This window comes from Cibotium barometz, chromosome 58, assembly GCF_041138505.1.
Source record: "Cibotium barometz isolate CiBa-2024 chromosome 58, ASM4113850v1, whole genome shotgun sequence".
Taxonomy (NCBI): domain Eukaryota; kingdom Viridiplantae; phylum Streptophyta; class Polypodiopsida; order Cyatheales; family Cibotiaceae; genus Cibotium; species Cibotium barometz.
In genome coordinates this window covers 36,911,612-36,932,404 of record NC_141103.1, presented here as the reverse complement: position 1 = coordinate 36,932,404, position 20,793 = coordinate 36,911,612, and the positions used below count along the sequence as shown (strand labels likewise).

The 20,793-nt window shown below is 45.4% G+C and overlaps 1 protein-coding gene across 1 annotated transcript in view; it reads right to left on the bottom strand.

Annotated features, from left to right (window-relative positions):
* The window catches only part of EGY1 (Peptidase M50 family protein), a 66,829-nt gene that overhangs the window by 25,880 nt on the left and 20,156 nt on the right, over positions 1–20,793 (bottom strand). The window contains exons 2-5 of the mRNA XM_086792980.1: positions 4,954–5,412; positions 4,704–4,844; positions 4,401–4,502; positions 3,384–3,595 (exon numbers count right to left, since the gene is read on the bottom strand). Of these exons, the coding sequence (XP_086649106.1) occupies positions 3,384–3,595; positions 4,401–4,502; positions 4,704–4,844; positions 4,954–5,412 (914 nt within the window). The remainder of the gene's footprint in view (positions 1–3,383; positions 3,596–4,400; positions 4,503–4,703; positions 4,845–4,953; positions 5,413–20,793) is intronic.

Sequence of the window (20,793 nt, the reverse complement as noted above, 5' to 3'; positions counted from 1 at the left end):
ACGCATGGGGCATGTCAATTATGGCAGCTTATTGTTGCTTCAGAGACATTCTATGGTCAGAGATTTACCTCTATTGGAGAAACCATTGGATCACATATGCGAGGGATGTATTTTGGGCAAAATGCATCGCTTCTCTTTTCCCCGTGATCAAGCTTTGAGGGCAACACAGAAATTGCAGCTCATACACAGTGACTTGTGTGGTCCGATGCAGACCAAATCATTGGGTGGCTACTTCTACTTTGCCACATTCATTGATGATTTCACTCGGATGTGTTGGGTGTACCCTTTGACTAGAAAGTCAGAGGTCTATGATGCATTTCTGGTTTTTGTTGCACTTACAGAGACTGACTCTAGTTGTAGAGTCAAGACCCTACGGTCAGACAGAGGGGGGGAGTACATGTCTTCCCGGCTGAATTCTTACCTCGTTGGAAAAGGTATTCAGCATCAGTACACTACAAGGTACACCCCTCAGCAGAATGGGGTAGCGGAAAGAAAGAACAGGTCACTTATGGAGATGGCCCGTTGCATGCTTAAGGGCAAGAAGCTACCACATGTGTTTTGGATGGAGGCCATCATGTGTGCTTGTCATGTATTGAACAGATGCCCTACCAAGGCACTGAAGACATTGACACCTTTTGAGGCTTGGTATGATCGCAAGCCTACAGTGTCACATTTCCGTACTTTTGGGTGTGTTGCATATGCCCACGTACCGCAAGAGTTGCGAAGGAAACTAGATGACAAGGCCACTAAATGCTTGTTTGTGGGGTACAGCCGTGAAAGCAAAGGTTACCGGTTGTACGACCCCTCCTCCAAGAAGTTGTTTGTCAGCAGGGATGTGATTTTTGATGAAAAATCAGAATTATCCATTGCTGATTTTGATGCTTTTCAGGCTACAAATGATGTCTTTGACAACCTACTGCCTATGGATTTCTATTCCACAGATGGGCAACAAGTACATGATGCTGAAATTCAGCCGGTTGGTCCACCTATGCATGCTGAAAATCAGCCAAGAGCTGAACCGAATATTCAGCACATGGTACCTCAAGAACCCGTTGCAACACAGGGGGCAAGGCCGATACCGAGATGGTATCTTCGTACCTTGCAGGACAGCCATCTTGAGGCACCTCTTGTTGGCCGCACTCGTAGAGAGACAAGGTCATTTGAGCATGCAGATGTTATTGACATTGACATGGTTATGGCAGCCAGTTTACAGGATGATGATGAGCCTGATAGTTATGAGGATGCATGTGAAAATGTGCATTGGAAAACAGCCATGCAGGCTGAGTTTGATTCTATTGAAAAGAATCACACATGGGATTTAGTTGATTTGCCCAAAGGCAAAAGAGCAATTGGTACCAAATGGGTCTTCAAGATCAAGAGACACGCAGATGGCTCTATTGACAGGTACAAAGCCCGTCTCGTAGCTAAGGGCTATGCTCAGAAAAAGGGCATTGATTATGAGGAGACTTTTGCTCCTACATCCCGTATGACAACACTTCGTTGTGTAACCGCATTGGGTGCACATCATGGTTGGGTTGTTCACCAACTCGACATCAAGACTGCATTCTTGCATGGGGACCTCGAGGAGGAAGTTTATGTACAGCAACCCCATGGTTTTGCAGCACATGGTCATGAAGGCAAAGTATGCAGGTTGAAAAAGGCCTTGTATGGTTTGAAACAAGCTCCTCGAGCTTGGTATGCAAAGATAGATGCCTTCCTACTTGACCAGGGCTTTGTGAATAGTCCATCCGAAGCCACTTTGTATGTTAAAAAAACATTGACATATCTGCTGATCATCAGTCTATATGTGGATGATCTCTTGCTTATGGGATCACATGACGATGAAATTGCAGCTTTCAAGAGGGTATTGCAACAGACATTTGACATGTCTGATTTGGGGCCTTTACATTACTATTTGGGCATCCAGTTTGTGCAGAATGATAGGGGTATTGGTATGATGCAATCTCAGTATGTGGATACACTTCTGAGAAAGTTTAAATTTCAGGATTGCAAGCCCATGAGCACTCCTATGGAAACGGGGCTGAAACTGTCCATCCATGATGACAGTGATTCTTTTGATGTTACCACCTATGCACAGGCTGTGGGCTGCCTCATATACTTGTGTAATACGAGGCCAGATATTCAGTTTGCAGTCTCTCAGCTCAGCAGATTCATGCACAGCCCACATATGTCACATTGGCAGGCTGTCAAGCGTGTATTCCGTTACTTGCAGGGCACCAAGACCTTTGGCCTATGGTATGCCACAGGGGGGTCTATGCCTCTACATGCTTACAGTGATTCAGATTGGGCAGGTGATTTTGACTCTCGCCGTTCCACGAGTGGGTTTTGTTTCTTTCTTGGCTCTTCATGCATTTCATGGTTAAGCAAGAAACAAACCACAGTTGCCAGTTCATCTTGTGAGGCAGAATACAGAGCCGCATACACTACTACAGTGGAGTGCATTTGGCTACGCAGGTTATTGACTGATATGGATGTATTAGTAGAGGAGTCTACTACCATTTACAGTGACAGTCAGAGTGCCATTGCAGTGGCCAGGAATCCTGTGTTTCATGCTCGCACGAAACACATCGAGATCCACTATCACTTTGTTCGGGAGAGACTCCATGCAGGTGATATCAGTCTGATCTTCTGTCCTACAGATCAGAATGTGGCAGATATCTTCACCAAGGCACTTTCCAGAGAAAAGTTCGAGGCTTTTCGCACTGCCTTGCACTTACAGCCTCTTGGTGCTTGATATTTACAGTGATCACATATCACTCCAGGGGGGTTTGTTGGGTTTTACACGTCTGTATGCACCCACGGGAGTGCTAGTGATCAGTCTAGGACCACTGGGGCACTTTTTACTTCAGTTAGTGGAGGTTTTTTCCCCCAGTTCACTCTAGTTCAGTTTATTAGTTATTTGGTCCACCCGGCACACTTATGGCCGGCCCATGTGAACCCTTATCTTTTAGGGTCACCTTTATGTGGTGGGATAGTACCTCATTTTTAATATAGAATCATAGGAGCTGCACGACTCACTCTCTCTCTCACTGTGTGTGTGTGTTTGCTCTACTGTGTGCTAACCCTAATCCTTTCCCGGACCTTCATATTAGCCTATAAATACTGCCTCATTCCCTCAAGTAAATAGACTAAGAATTTCACCAACATTAGAATGTTTTCAGACTTGAGAACAGCAGGTTTACAGACTGTTTTCAATGTTCTTCACATGTGTTAATCCCTTTCTTATTCAAGTATTTCCTGCATGTTATTTTCTTTAGAACGATGCACCTTCACATAGCTGGAAAAATCCATCGGAATTGCAATTCTATCTTTTTGATTGGCAAATGGATCACAATTTCAAAGCATTCAGAGAGAAGACTCACTCATAGCCGAGCACACTTCTGCTTAGAGTCCCGAGGAGCAATGATCCTTGAAAAAGCATGCTTGGCACTTGTACCAAATCGCCGGCTGCTTCAGCGCTAGTAGAGAGCAAAAGCCCAACACCAAGCATGGCAAGAGACAAAAGCCCACCCGCCAAAGGGCCTGCCAATGAAATGTCAAATTTTGCAGTACGGTCAGGCAGGATCGATCTGAACTGCAACCATATGTAAATCACGTGGACAATATGAGAAGCTGTAACATGGAACATCAGTTGAAAGAGAAGGACTTCCAAAGAAGTAGCCAGAAATAAACATTACTAGGGGTTTTTTTGACAAAAACTGAACTTAAAAGTTAGTATACTACCAAAAGGAAAAGAATGCTGTGGCCTGTTCATAAAGAAGTAAAGAGTCTTATGGGCACCATAGACATGTACAAAGTGAGACTTGTGGCAAAGGCATATATAATAAGCATGATGGCGACAATATCTTTTTTCTTTCAAGATAAATAAAAGACCAGCAGAAAAGAATGGATGGAAGGTCCTCTAGAGCAAGCAGTTGAGAATCCATAAAGTATTTATAAGGGTAGGTTCACAAAGGAGCACCAGCCTGCTGGCTAGTGCAATGACATGGCACAAAAGGGATTTCAGAGGAACAATATGCTAACAGCAGACTAGAACTGCAACTAGCACTACCAGCCAGCCATAAACTTTTCCTCTTTATATACTTGTACAAGACATGTCTGAGACTTAATCCGACAACTCACTAACAACAGACTAGAACTGCAACTAGAACAACCTCTAGCACAACTGGTCAGCCATGAACTTTTCCTCATTATATACCCCTGGAAGGTTCAGATCAAGACTCAACATGACAAAATGGCCCTTGAAGGCCCCATGATAAAGGAAAGGCTTAACTGACCAAGCCAGTTGGTCATTGAAGTGCATGCCCTCTTAGCCAGCCTAGTTTTGTGCTGCTAAAAAAAAGAACTTCAGAATTAGGTCTGTGCTTTGATATAAGTACCTGTGTGATGGCACCAAAACTGCCCAGTGTTATGTTGGGAATGAAGTAGGGAATTCCCAGCTTTACTTTCTTTTGAGAAGCAGCAAGAAAATGCCCAACCTCCTAATAACAATTCAACCAACAAAAGTTAGAAAGCTTTGCTACACCATACGCATGTGGGAAATCTACATAACACGACAATTTTTATTTTTATTTTTAAAGATAATTTCTAAACAGTTCCAAAAGACTACCACTACTGAAAAAAAGAAAACATCATTTTTTATTTCCCCACTGTGTTAAGACTGTTCAGGGAAAGGTAACAACATGGAAGAGTTGTACTCCAAGAACTCCATACGTAAGAGGTATTGCAGCCTCCACATATGGAACCAATGTATTCAAGTCTGGTGGTTCCACAACCTCCGGATTTGTAAAATACTGGACAACTTCTGGTGGTAGCTTTGAAAGCTGCACAAGCAGCATATTAACTATCAAAATGAGAATTATCAAAATGCAACAGAAAATCTAACAAAAAAGGGGTACGGAGCCAAAAAAAAATATATTGAAAGATGGTTACCTGTGATGCAATTCCAAGCTCTAGACAAGAGCCAGCTGTAATGACAAATAAGACAAAAGCAATCACAAACTGCCACAAAGTTGTCGACTTTGGCTCAGAAACTTCTCTCCGTAGTAACACAAAACTGACCCGAGGGCCACCTCGTGGGTCTAAATCTTCTGAATTCGGTTCCTCCACCATAAACAAATTATACTTGGAGCCAGTCACCTCTCGTAACTGACGCTGAAGCTTTGCAAAGACCTCCTCCCTTTTGCCTCTTAGATTACCTAGAAAGAGAACTCCCGCACCTAGATCCCCAAAAGGCTCCTGCCCTGTCACCCAGAAAGTGGTATAGCCAAAAACTTTCTCCTTCAATAGCTTCACATCTGCTGGATCTACTTTCTCCGGACCAAGTAAATCCAGGAGTTTGAAAGCATCCATCTGTACATTGACAGGTTCTGGTATAGAGCTAAGGTCTGTCTGAACACAAATAAAACAACACAATAAGAAGAAAAGAAGTCCACTTGAACATATCTCTCTCCACATATCAACAATCACATAACATGCATGCACACAAGAATCAATCAATTTCACATTCAGCTATATGCATGCAGTCATCATCCACTTAATTTGCATGTGTGCACTTGACTATCCATGCATAGCATCAACACACATGCATCCTTGACTAATATACTTAAAATCCAGTTTTTCAAAGGACACATAGGCACCCTTTGTTGGGTATTTTGGAGTCTGTGTGTGTGTACCCAACATGTAGGTGTACCCCTGTTTGTGTACCCCGCTTGTGTCAGTGTGTGAACGGCCCTTGTATGTGTGTGTGCACTGTGAACACTCACTCATGTGAATAAGTGAGTAAGTGTGTGAATGTAATAAGCAGTGATATCATAGGACTAGCCATGTGTCATTGCCCCATTAAATGTGATGTGTCAAAGATAAGACTTCTAAGCCTATAAAAACCACTGTACTCTTAAGCCGTTTTATGTGTGAATGTAATAAGCAGTGATGTCATAGGACTAGCCATGTGTCATTGCCCCATTAAATGTGATGTGTCAAAGATAAGGCTTTTAAGCCTATAAAAAGCACTGTACTCCTTGAAGTTTTATCATTATTAATCAATAGAACATCATTGGGTCGTGCAATCACGGTCTCTGGTTCTCCATTTCAGTTTGTTACATCTTTCTCACACTCTCTCTTCTACACAAAACACCATGTGGATATCTTCAAGCCTCCATGGCTGCTGTTCTGTGCTAACCCTAATACCAACAAATGGTATCAGAGCTCGTTAGAGTTTATGCCAGCCTAGTTAGGACTCATGCCCCATGTCAGTTCTGTTGCTTTGCGCCGCTCTGCTGATAGCCAACGACCTGCTGCTACACCTGCAGCGCTCTCTGCACCAAGCTAGGCATCGCCTCTGCCCACCATCACCAGTAGCTGACCACTGAACTACAGCAACTTGGTGACGCCTGCCCGTGAGAAATCGCACCTTCAACTGCATCACCTGCTGCTATCTTCAACTCCTGCAAGTTGCTGCTGCTGTCACCGCCCAGCATCGACGCCTTCCTTGCACGTGGCGACATCGTTTCTTAACTTTAAGGTTTTAATAACCTTGAAGTCGTCATGAGGCAGCTCCCGACACCTCAAAGGGCCCACACACTAATGGCCGCTGATGTTCACTTGTTCGCTACTGCCTGGACCTTCTCACCAATAGTTACTTGCCACCGCTTCTGTGGTACTTCTCCGCTTCTAACCTGTCATCATGCTGCAGGCGCTCCACTCCAATTTGTGGCTCCACCTCAGCCGCCTTGCTGCAGTGACTCCACAGCACGACCACTACCTGCAAATGCCACATTAGCAATTAAATTAGGGTTTCTCAGAAATAAGGTAAAATCCATGAAATTGATGCTCCTACAATTTAGGGCTTTCCTGAAATTTCAGCAATTAGCCCAAAATTGAAGCCTCTGCGACACTATAAATTTGGGGCTTCTCAAAATTAGAGCAAAATTTGCCTGATTGAAGCCTCTACAAATTCAGAAAATTTGGGGCTTTCTCAAATTGAAGCCTCTTTCGACACATTGAAGACATTCCAGGTCCTCTACCGTAGCCCCCGGCCTAAAATGATCGGCCAAGCATCAATTTCTTGCAGCGCCAGCGTAAACGGCATCTTCATCCATGCTTCACCAGTTCGGAAGTTCCTAAACTTCTATTCCTTGTGTTGATGTGTGAGTGCCATGGGTCCTCTTGAAAAAACATGGATCTAGGCTAGGCTATGGAGGATCAAAACTAGTTAAACTCATAGTCAGGTGATTAAAAAAGTTAGAAGACCTGATAAATGATAAAATTACAATGATTAACTCAAGCAAAAAAACCCAATGAGAATATAATCAAATAGCATAATCACCTTGCATTAGAGTTGATCCAAGTACATAATTATATAGCTCTCATGGAGCCCCCAAATAACAAGCTACGTGCACCCTTGTGCCATCCACGTGTCCATAAATGCTCACACTACATGTGCCTCCATAGACTTTCCATGTGCTACCTTTTTTACCTTTGACTTCACCTTTTACAAGTGACCATACAAATCAATCTTTGAGTTTAGACCCTTAGTCTTTCTTCTTCCTTTTTAATGTGCATACTCTCCCCCTTGCTCTACACTTGTTATACCCTCACACATTGCTATTTCAATACTCCCCCTCAAGGATCTATCACCTAACATGCTACATTGGGCCTACACTCCTACTCATATGCTGGAGTGGTCCGTCTCAACTTGCCCTATGGGCTACAATGTTCACTTTGACTTGACACTTTACATACAGAAGGATGGGGTTACAACAAGGGGTGAGTCACCATGCCTTCTCATGCTCAAAACAACTGCTTTTGAGCTGCTTTGGGTTGCTTCCATCTTTAGAAGCCTCGCTTTTGTCTTCACCCTGGATCATGATATTTGCTGCTTTGGCACATTTTTTGTTCCAACTGTCCTTGTTGTTTTCATGCTTGCCTGACCAATGTGTAGTTTCGGGGATAAGGGGACGCCAGCCCGTGAACCGTGTGTGTGAAACTGTATGTTGACATGGTTATATGGCATGTGATAGGTGGTAAGTATCGGTCATTAACCTAGTCTTGGAAATTAACATTAATTTATAAGTGAGTGTGTACACACTTCATTAAGTTTTGGGCGACCAAAACACACTTATAAATTATAACCAACCCTGTAATCACACACTGATGTCCCCAGGTGGACAGAACTCAATGCCCACCGCCCAAACAGTATCCCCTTTGCTCCTTTGTACAAACGGAGCAACCAACCATGTGTCCATCCCAACTTGCACAAGTCACTTGTCCACTCTACCTAACATCTAGGTTGGATATCTCATCATATCTCTCCTCTCTCTCTCTCTCTCTCTCTCTCTCTCTCTCTCTCTCTCTCGGTTCGCGCCCTCCTTCATGAGGCCTTTTGGCTGTATTTTCTGCACTTTCTCCTTCCCAACTCCATATCCAAGCTTGCTAGTGTGTTTTCCAAGCTTCCAAGAGTGTTTCCAGGTGGTGTTTTCTCTCCCACACACTCCCAATGACTGAAGTTCAACAAAACAACTCCTATATTTAATGTAATTTTTGGTCTTTTTGATGAAAACCCTAATTTCAACCTTCCTTTCTCAAGTTGAACCATAGGGGAACTTTCCCAGAGTTCCCTTCATCCTCTTGAAGACTTTTGTCACGAAGGATCGCGACAAATTGAAGATTTCAACACTCCAAATGCTTCCATCGTGAAGACTTCCGCTGTCATCAATGAAAGAGTGCACAGAGCGGAAGCAGAGTGGCACTAGAATGTGCTGAACAGAGAGTGCAAGAGAGAGAGAGATATGGAGCAAACTATGCTGAATATACTGAACCAAAACAGTCCCAAGCAAGAGACAATGATAGTCTCATAAGTGACGATATGCCTTGGACACAGTGCTGTATCCGAGAAAAGTCATGCGCTGAGACTTCGAGTCCAACTTGGAGCGGTGCTCCTTAGGCACATGAACATACGCGGTACATCCAAATATCCGGAAATGAACAACGGAGGGCTTCTCACCATGAAAAGCCTCATATGGAGTTTTGTCGGGAAGAGCAACAGTAGGAGACCTATTCTGAATGTAGACAGCAGTGGAAGCCACCTCAGCCCAGAAACGTCGAGGTAATTAAGAATGCTCAAGCATAGCACGGGCCATCTCCATAATGGTCCTATTCTTCCTCTCGGCAACTCCATTCTGAGATGGAGTATATGCTGTAGTAAGCTGTCTCCGAATGCCATGTGTCTTGCAATATTGCTGAAACTCCTGGGATGTAAACTCACCCCCTCCATCGGTCCTGAGAGCCTTGACCGAGTGACCGGTCTCTTTTTCCACCTCGGCTTTCCAATCACAGAAGTGATGAAAAGTCTCATCCTTGGTCTTCAGAAAGAAAACCCAAGTATATCTGGTAAAATCATCCACCATCACGAGCATGTACAACGCCTTACTCAAAGACGCGGTACTCATAGGACCACATAAGTCTGCATGAATGAGAGCAAGTGATGTCGAAGATCTGTGTGTCGCCTCCTTCAGAAAGGCGGCTCGGTGATGCTTCCCCTGTAAACAAGAGGAACAAGCAGAAGACGGAGCCTTGATGATTGGTAATCCATCAACCAACCCATCCTTCGAAGCTCGCTGCAGAAGCTGATAGCTCAAATGGCCAAACCAAGCATGCCAAAGAGCAGAAGAAGCACCAGAAGAAAGCAGAGCAGTCAGTTTGTAGAGGCCACTATCTTGGACTCCCTGAGCCAAGATGCTACCAGTCGCTTTATCACGAATGGTAATCTCATAACGAGAAAAGATCACCTCCGCACCCTGAGCTGTAAGAGCACTCACTGACAAAAGGTTAAAAGCCAAATCTGGAATATACAGAACGTCAGAGAAGTACCTCTTGTCCTCATCAGAACGGAAGATGGGGATAGTGCCATGACCATGCACTGGCACAGAAGAAGAATCACCCAGAGTGATCTCGCCTGATCTGGCAGTGAAGTCCTCGAACCAACCTCGATGGGGTGTCATATGAGCAGTAGCACCGCTATCAACAATCCAAGACCGTGACTGAGAAGTCACAAGAGCAAGTATACGCCGAGTACCTGCTAAGAGAAGAATTCCATCATCCTTCTTGGGTTGAGACACCGCCGTTGAGGAAGAGTTCTTTGCTGCTTCATCACGCTTCTTCTTGTGACATTGGGGTGACTTGTGACCCTTCTTGCCACAATAATGACATTCAATGTCCTTATTCTTTGAAGATTTGTTGTCTTTATCCTTATCGGAATCCTTGGAGTTCTTGTCAGAACCCCCTTTACCTTTCTTTTGTTGAGACTTCCCTTTATCTCGTGCCGCCAAAGCTCCATCAGCGCCACCGGAGGTGCCAGTCCGCTCCTCAAAGCGAGACTCTATCTGCATAATGGAGGGGAGAACTTCCTCCCAAGTAACTGGAACAGGACGAGGAGAAGAAACCAGAGACTGAAAGTATGCATCAAACCTCTCTGGAAGTTTGGAGAGCAGCCGAATAGCCATATCCTCTGTGGAGATGTCCTTGCCACAAACAGCAAGCTCGTCCCGGAGATCTTTCATCTTTGAGATGAAAGCAGATAAAGATGGAAACGCAGAAACTGATAAGTTCATAAGTTGCTTTTCCAATGCCAAAATCCGACTCGGAGACTTAATCTCATAGAGATCTGCAAAAGCCTTCCAAACTTCATGTGCAGCATCTGTTGTACGCACATGAGAGAGAACAGCATCCTGACAGTTCAACATCAGGAAGGAGAAAACACGTCGATCATTCGACTGCCAAATATCAATCTGTGCCTGAGTCACACCACCGGAAGCAAGGGTGGGAGGGGTGGCATTGGCTGGTGTAACAAGCCAATCCCAGAGATCCACGCCACGCAAGGCCGATTTCACCTTCACCTTCCATAGGGTGTAGTTGGAACCGTCCAACTTGGCAGACTCAGCAAACATATGAAGAGAAGTGGGAGCAGCCATCACAAGAGCTTGGGCTCAATCTCAAGAAATGCACAAACTCTGAAGAAAAGGTGTCCTCCACAGGTACCAAGAGTGCCACCAAAGCCTGCAACACCACAAGCCCCCTCTCCAAAGGGAAAGGACCACTAGAGAGGAAAACGTAGCAGTGAAAGAGTGCTGTCCTGTAGAAAACAGGCCGCCTGCAGTCCAATCTCCAAGTGGGCAATGAAATGCTGATCTACAAGAGCTAGACGGCTGAATCGGTGAAGCCAATCTGAAGAAAAAACGACCAGCAGAGTGCTGTCCAGAAAACGCAGCAGCAAAAGCTATGGATCTGGAAGAAAACGCAGAGGAGAAGGTGCTGAAAACAGGGCTGAATCTGGGGCAGCAGAAAGGTTGCTAAACCTAGAGCGATGATACCATGAAAGAGTGCACAGAGCGGAAGCAGAGTGGCACTAGAATGTGCTGAACAGAGAGTGCAAGAGAGAGAGAGAGAGATATGGAGCAAACTATGCTGAATATACTGAACCAAAACAGTCCCAAGCAAGAGACAGTGATAGTCTCATAAGTGAGGGAGCAAATAAGTACAAGACTCAATGAAAAATGAGAGGCTAGCACCCACTATTTATAGTGGGGAAGTGCTGGCCAACTGGAGCTCATAAACAGGCCGATTGGAGCTGTTGGACATGGCTCACTGGAAAAATGCCAGAATGGCTGGGAAAAATCCCAGAAAAATAGTAAAAAAAGGGGTGGCCAGCCCACAAGCAAGGGCCATACAAAAGGGGACCAAATGGGCACCATAAAGAGCAGAAACTGGGGATGAAAGTGCTAACAATCAACACTACTTGCAATTGGTAAGCTTTGATGCTTAAATATGGAAGCAAGTAGCAAGAGGGAAGAGCACGACTCCATGTTCACATACCCTATGTAGTGTTCTCTTGTCCTAAGTGCTCTCTTGTAAATTGTTACTACCATGTGTTGGTGGAACAATAGAGAGCAGATGGTAGAGAACATGGGCACTTGAGAGGGTGTGAGTTGCAAGTCTACACTGACAACCACATTGTTTGCAATACTGTATTCATATGCATTGGTACAGAAATCTGGTCAGAAATGCCCATGACACTATGTACTTGCTTCTCCCAAGATTAATATACTTTATTTGAGGGAGGGACCGGCCATTCCGGCTCATTGTGTGTCTCTTGTCAATTCAGCAAATTACTTCTGGCATTGAGCATGGTGTCCATTAAATCTTGGTGTATTTAAGTATATTGATTAGCATTGTGTTCAACCAAGTCACAAAACACGTCTTAGATGGAGCATTAGAGTGCAGTGTTGAGCCCAAATCACTGTGGGTATTGAAGGTCGATCTCAGGACATCTCCACCTTTGCTCTAAAGGGAGGTTTGTTGGATATTTTGGAGTCTCTCTATGTGCACCCATCATGTGCGTATACCCTCTTTGTGTACGCACTTGTGTCTATGTGTGAACAGCCCTTGTATGTGTGTGTGAACACTCACTTATGTGAGTAAGTAAGTGTGTGTGAAAAGCCTCTTATAGCTGTTGGGTATGGGGGGAGAAGCCTACATACAGACACACACACACAGCTGCAAGAGATAGAAAACGAGTGAAGCTCAAGAGTGCTGGAAAAGATGTACTCAATAATAATATGAAAGTACAATGTGAGTACATAGAGTAGCCTAGGGCAAGGTGCCCAACACACATAAGTGTGTTCACACGGGGAAAAAACCTGTATCCAGTCACAGATGTTGGGTATTGGGGGAGAAGCCTACACACAGACACACACACACACAACTGCAAGAGATAGAAAACGAGTGAAGCTCAAGAGTGCTGGAAAAGATGTACTCAATAATAATATGAAAGTACAATGTGAGTACATAAAGTAGCCTAGGGCAAGGTGCCCAACACACATAAGTGTGTTCACACGGGGAAAAAACCTGTGTCCAATCACAGGGAAAAAGTGCCCGTGAGTAAGCTGTGTTGACACCTGAACTAGCCGGGAGTGGTCATGACCAACAAACCCCCCTCAAGTGAATGGTGTGAACGGGGAAAAGGTGTAGCAGACTACCCTGGAAGAGGCTGTAAGCTTAAAGCTTCGCGGAAAGCTTCAAACTTTTCCCTCAAAAGAGGCTTTGTAAACCCATCTGCTATATTGGCATGGTAGACACATAAGCCAAGTCAATCTCTCCTGCATGGAGCCTTTCCCTAACATAGTGATAGTGAACCTCAATATGCTTTGTGCGGACATGAAATATTGGGTTTCATGCAACTGCCAAAGCACTCTGACTGTCAGTGTAAATGGTGGTAGGGGACTGCTGTCCAACACCAAGATAGGCTAGAAGGCGTCGTAGCCAAACACATTCCACAGTAACTGTAAAGGCTGCCCTGTATTCAGCTTCACAACTAGAAGTGGCCACTATTGTGTGTGTCTGTATAGTGTAGGCTGTATGTAGGCTTCTCCCCCCATACCCAACAGCTATAAGAGGCTTTTCACACACACTTACTTACTCACATAAGTGAGTGTTCACACACACATACAAGGGCTGTTCACACATAGACACAAGTGCGTACACAAAGAGGGTATACGCACACGATGGGTGCACATAGAGAGACTCCAAAATATCCAACAAACCTCCCTTTAGAGCAAAGGTGGAGATGTCCTGAGATCGACCTTCAATACCCACAGTGATTTGGGCTCAACACTGCACTCTAATGCTCCATCTAAGACATGTTTTGTGACTTGGTTGAACACAATGCTAATCAATATACTTAAATACACCAAGATTTAATGGACACCATGCTCAATGCCAGAAGTAATTTGCTGAATTGACAAGAGACACACAATGAGCCGGAACGGCCGGTCCCTCCCTCAAATAAAGTATATTAATCTTGGGAGAAGCAAGTACATAGTGTCATGGGCATTTCTGACCAGATTTCTGTACCAATGCATATGAATACAGTATTGCAAACAATGTGGTTGTCAGTGTAGACTTGCAACTCACACCCTCTCAAGTGCCCATGTTCTCTACCATCTGCTCTCTATTGTTCCACCAACACATGGTAGTAACAATTTACAAGAGAGCACTTAGGACAAGAGAACACTACATAGGGTATGTGAACATGGAGTCGTGCTCTTCCCTCTTGCTACTTGCTTCCATATTTAAGCATCAAAGCTTACCAATTGCAAGTAGTGTTGATTGTTAGCACTTTCATCCCCAGTTTCTGCTCTTTATGGTGCCCATTTGGTCCCCTTTTGTATGGCCCTTGCTTGTGGGCTGGCCACCCCTTTTTTTACTATTTTTTTGGGATTTTTCCCAGCCATTCTGGCATTTTTCCAGCGAGCCATGTCCAACAGCTCCAATCGGCCTGTTTATGAGCTCCAGTTGGCCAGCACTTCCCCACTATAAATAGTGGGTGCTAGCCTCTCATTTTTCATTGAGTCTTGTACTTATTTGCTCCCTCACTTATGAGACTATCACTGTCTCTTGCTTGGGACTGTTTTGGTTCAGTATATTCAGCATAGTTTGCTCCATATCTCTCTCTCTCTCTTGCACTCTCTGTTCAGCACATTCTAGTGCCACTCTGCTTCCGCTCTGTGCACTCTTTCATGGTATCATCGCTCTAGGTTTAGCAACCTTTCTGCTGCCCCAGATTCAGCCCTGTTTTCAGCACCTTCTCCTCTGCGTTTTCTTCCAGATCCATAGCTTTTGCTGCTGCGTTTTCTGGACAGCACTCTGCTGGTCGTTTTTTCTTCAGATTGGCTTCACCGATTCAGCCGTCTAGCTCTTGTAGATCAGCATTTCATTGCCCACTTGGAGATTGGACTGCAGGCGGCCTGTTTTCTACAGGACAGCACTCTTTCACTGCTGCGTTTTCCTCTCTAGTGGTCCTTTCCCTTTGGAGAGGGGGCTTGTGGTGTTGCAGGCTTTGGTGGCACTCTTGGTACCTGTGGAGGACACCTTTTCTTCAGAGTTTGTGCATTTCTTGAGATTGAGCCCAAGCTCTTGTGATGGCTGCTCCCACTTCTCTTCATATGTTTGCTGAGTCTGCCAAGTTGGACGGTTCCAACTACACCCTATGGAAGGTGAAGGTGAAATCGGCCTTGCGTGGCGTGGATCTCTGGGATTGGCTTGTTACACCAGCCAATGCCACCCCTCCCACCCTTGCTTCCGGTGGTGTGACTCAGGCACAGATTGATATTTGGCAGTCGAATGATCGACGTGTTTTCTCCTTCCTGATGTTGAACTGTCAGGATGCTGTTCTCTCTCATGTGCGTACAACAGATGCTGCACATGAAGTTTGGAAGGCTTTTGCAGATCTCTATGAGATTAAGTCTCCGAGTCGGATTTTGGCATTGGAAAAGCAACTTATGAACTTATCAGTTTCTGCGTTTCCATCTTTATCTGCTTTCATCTCAAAGATGAAAGATCTCCGGGACGAGCTTGCTGTTTGTGGCAAGGACATCTCCACAGAGGATATGGCTATTCGGCTGCTCTCCAAACTTCCAGAGAGGTTTGATGCATACTTTCAGTCTCTGGTTTCTTCTCCTCGTCCTGTTCCAGTTACTTGGGAGGAAGTTCTCCCCTCCATTATGCAGATAGAGTCTCGCTTTGAGGAGCGGACTGGCACCTCCGATGGCGCTGATGGAGCTTTGGCAGCACGAGATAAAGGGAAGCCTCAACAAAAGAAAGGTAAAGGGGGTTCTGACAAGAACTCCAAGGATTCCGATAAGGATAAAGACACACATATAGTGGCCACTTCACAACTAGAAGTGGCCACTATAGGCTGCTTCTTACTGAGCCATGAGATGCATGAGTCACCAAGAAGAAAACAGTTACCACTAGTTGACACTCGCGTGTCATAGCAACCTGCCCAACAATCACTGTCTGTAAATGCAAGCAAGCATAGTGTAGAAGAACTGCCATAAAACAAGGCAAAGTTTGCAGTGCCTTTGAGATAGTGAAAGACACGCTTACACGCTTGCCAATGCGTAGTGCTCGGACAATGCATGAATCTGCTCAGCTGGGAAATAGCATACTGTATGTCCAAACCAGTAGAGCATAAGTAGATAAGGCATCCCACAGCTTGCTGATAGGTGGCAACATCAAAAGGCTCACCAGGATGCTCAAGTGACAGTTTTAGACCTGGTTCCATCTTCAAGTAGGCTCCCCCTTTCTGGACCAAAAAAGCACACGTGTGGGCTATTTTCAGCAGGGAAGCACTATTATGGAAGAAAACTCAGTTCTGGGGTAGGCGCCTGTTTTTCTGGGTGCATGGGAGCTGGTCGACTGCTTCTACAGGCTGTTTACAGCCTTCTACTGCGACGAAATCATAACACGTGCATGGGAGGCCCTTTCCGCATGTTCTCCACTGCTGGCTGGCTGATTTACAGCTTGAACAAAGGCTGGACAGACCATTAAAACAGAAAGAAAGAGCTGGTTGAGTGCATCTGGACCAGTTTTCCTTCGGAACGGGGGCTTGCGGGCTTGTCTACTAAAGCTGGTCCATTTCTTTTGAGACTCCTGAGGGCTGGTTGACTGCTGAAAACAGTCTTTGAGGGCTGGTCGACTTGCTCTATGAGCCAGACAGGAAGAAGACGATGATGTTGAGTTGTCCTGGGCTGATGTGGGAGTGCTATGGGCTGTCCATAGTTGTCCTGCATGTGCTTGATGCCGGGAATGCTCACTTGTGCAGAGAATTGTCAGCAAATTCAATTTATGTTATGTTTTCTTGTTTTCATATCGTATTGGAAGAAACAAGTGCAGCCAGTGAACCCTGGGCACCCGCAAAGTTGTATTGGAAGCAGACTCCTTTTTGGTAATCTAACCATAAAGGGGAGGGGGGGAGGGGTCAGCCCATCTTCTGGCCCCTAGTGTGGTGTACTGTGCAGATTTGTCATCTTGTTTTATCTTGCATGCTTATGTGTATTTTCAGATTTCATGATTGATAAGGTTTTTCTGTGTCCAGTTGCCCTTCTGTTTACATTGGTATCGAGGTAGCCCTCGTCTTATTGTCGCACCTCAAAAGAGGTTACTTTTGGTTTAAGCGGCAGTGAGTGTGTGGAAAGACTTCGTGGCCCTCCCCTCCTGTCTGTGTAGGGACACTATTGCACCCTTGCAATCTATTCAGTATCATACTTGGGTATTGGTAGAGTGCAATTCAGGGGCACGGAAAATTCTTTTCTTTCTGAAAAGCTAGAAGATAAATTATGGCCAGCCAGTCAGATCACTCTGTGGAGGACTCTATCACCCGTACTCGCCGCATGCAGGAAGAAGATAGAGGCACGGATCATGTTGGGGCTTTGGCGGATAACGATCCACCGTTGTCTGCCAGGGCTGAGGATCAACAGGATATTGATGCCTTGATGAATGAGCTTGAAGAGCTCCGTGCTTCGCAAAGAGATCCTGATGTACAGAGGGTAATTGAATCAAAGTCTCATGTCAAGGCTGATGTGGTCACTTTTAATGCAATTGCCCAACATATGGGAATCGACAAACCTCGAGAGTTGGCTGTTGCTTATTTAAAAAGCCGTGGCGATGTTGTTTCCGATGATGAGGGCAAGTGGGTCTTCACACGGCAGCCTCGCAGGCTATCCCGTGAAGAGAACTTCGATGATGTTGTGAGAGGGCATGCAAACCGCACCAGTAATGTAAGAGGGCATGCAGCCCGAGCAAGTGTTTTGAGGGGGCTTGCAACCCATGCAACAGATATGAGGGGGCATGCAGCCCGAGGAGATGATGTACATCGACATGTAGCTTGTGGGGATGATGAGGGGTTTTCAGCCCATTAGAGAGATGCAAAAGATCTTCATGCATTGTCGGTGGTGTCTCCACCTTCTAGGTATGTTCCTACTCCTAAAGTTCCAAATGTTGTTGATTTTCTATTATGTGATTGGATATTTCATACACAAAGTACATGAACGGATATGAGAACCGACTTGCCATCTACATGAGAGAGCAATCAATGCATGAGTCTGCACATCTTTAGCATCCCATCTGAGTTGTTCCTATGTAGAAGGGACAGGTGCAGGCGTTGCACTTCCACTTGAAACCAAAATCACTAGTCCCAACAATGGACCTCCCTGACGTGCTAGCTGCAGGTGAAGGACCAGTACGTCTTAACTCAAAACCAAATACAAATACCCATAAATTCTTTACAACCAGTACATGCTTCATCATATATGCACATATGGAATAGTTAGTCCTGTCAAGCTTGTCCTCAGCAAAGAGCATCCCAAATACATCATTATTAGCCACAAATCAAAGCAAACTAACAACCTTCCCCAAGCAAATGTCACTGCAAAATGTAGTGTAGACCCTCAATGTCCACTGAAAGGCAGCCTTTTGAGATGCCAATGATTCACTGATGACAAGAACCTCCAAGTGTACAGAGTGTAGAGATAGAAAAGTGATCTAAATAGAGCCTTGATGACCAAAAAAGACCCTAGTAATGGGTGTCGGAATGTCATATGTCGATGCCGAGTGCACGAAATGTCACGTGCACGCCCATAATCCTCGACACATGAACAACATAATCCCTCGTTAGGATAAGCAGTTAGGAAAGCATTCAGTTCATCAGCATCAACATCACTTGAGGGCATGGAACCCTGTCGGCAAGCAGCCTGACAACTGTCAGCAGCCTACATGGGGTCCCAAGCAGTAGGTGGGACAGCACCTACATGAAGGCCAGTAAGTGGGGCAGCAGAAGAAGCACAAGTGCAACAGTATTGGAATTTAATGCCTAGGACTTGTCCAGGACCTGGCCGACTGCTCTCGGTACTGGCCGACTAGCACCTCAGTAAAGTATATAAGCACCAAGTCATTCATTCATCATCTAAGCATTCTCTTAAGTAGAAGCTATGTAGGGCTGGGGGTCAACCCCTTTGGGGCTGACCAAGGGCCTGACTATGTACATTCATTAGGGAACCTTTTTGTACCATATTAAATACAAGAAAACCTGATACCAATCTCTCTCTCTTTTTCTCTCTCCTCTGTCTTAATCACGTCTGATCAGCATCTTGTTCTTAATCAGGTTTAGGATTGTGGATAAGTACAACAAAGCTTCCACGCATGCAACATTGTTATCATAGCATTCAGTGTAACGCGCGGAAGCTATGGGAGTCTTCTTTCAGCCCTAAACACTCCTGGCAACACGCTGATGCAAAACAGATCTAGAGAGAGAGTAGAGAGAGAGATGTGCTGGAAATTCAGTATATTACTATAGTACAAAACGGTACTTGTCTCCAGCCCTAGGCTGCCTTGAAGAAAAGGTGGTAACACCCAAAATTCTGTCCCCCTATGGGACTCCTACTGACCTAATCCCTAGAGGATTGAATGGCTAGAACAATGAACATGAGTGCCTATTTATAGGCCTTGGATCCCTTGGAGAGCTCGCTGACCAGCAGTCGGCCAGCAGCCTTGGAATAAATACAAAAACGCAAGCCCCTTTATCAGTCGCCTTGTCTTTCTTGATGCGCTCCAGCCCCTTGGCTCTCTGGAATCAGCCGACAGCCCTCTGGAACCAACCGACAGCATCCTCCTCCATGATCCCCATGCCTTGCTCCAAGTCCACCACGGATTCTGCACCTGAGGCTTCTCAATTCTGGTTCTACTCATCTTTTACTGGCTGCCCCCTTTTGGATTAGCCCTGAGAAAGTACATGGCATTGATCATGCACATGACATCCCCCTCTGCTAAACTTGATGACGGGAATCCAACCTGCTCTTGGATGACTGTCATCATCCCAATCCTTTTCCCGAAGTCCCCCTGTAATCCATCCATCCCTGGCAACCTTTTTCTCTGAAAGCCCAGCCTGTTCTCCAAACCACTCTGTCTCAGACGAAGATCTATGCATCTGTTCCATCTAGTCCACAATCCATTCCTACCCTGACTCTGAACACCGTCTTGGTCTTCATTCTTGAGAAATGAGTCTGGCACTCTCACATCACCCTTCGAGGATAAACCTCCCTTGGGACCGTTGCCCGAGAACCTATCTGGCTCATAGGACTGCCATCCCCTCTAGCACTGTGGAACACCACCAACAAACCTCCTGGGAGCTCTTCCCGATTCTGTGTTCCTTGCCTTAGGCTTCGTCTCCGTGTACTTTCCTGTACCTTGGACCTGTACACCATCATATGGGACTGAATCAGTGTTTAGCTTTGCTGAGCCTAATGCTCTAATACCAATGTAACGCGCGGAAGCTCTGGGAGTCTTCTTTCAGCCCTAAACACTCCTAGCAACATGCTGATGCAAAACGCAGATCTAGAGAGAGAGTAGAGAGAGAGAGAGATGTGCTAGAAATTCAGTATATTACTATAGTACAAAAAGGTACTTGTCTGCAGCCCTAGGCTGCCTTGAAGAAAAGGTGGTAACACCCAAAATTCTGTCCCCCTATGGGACTCCTACTGACCCAATCCCTAGAGGATTGAATGGCTAGAGCAATGAACATGAGTGCCTATTTATAGGCCTTGGATCCCTTGGAGAGCTGGCCGACCAGCAATCGGCCAGCAACCTTGGCATAAATACAAAAATGCAAGCCCCTTTATCAGCCGCCTTGTCTTTCTTGATGCGCTCCAGCCCCTTGGCTCTCTGGAATCAGCCGACACCCTCTAGAACCAGCCGACAGCATCCTCCTCCATGATCCCCATGCCCTGCTCCAAGTCCACCACAGATTCTGCACTTGAGGCTCCTAAATTCTGGTTCTACTCATCTTTTACTGGCTGCACCCTTCTGGATTAGCCCCGAGAAAGTACATGGCATTGATCATGCACATGACATTCAGGCTCAGCCCACTAAGCATAGTCTCAA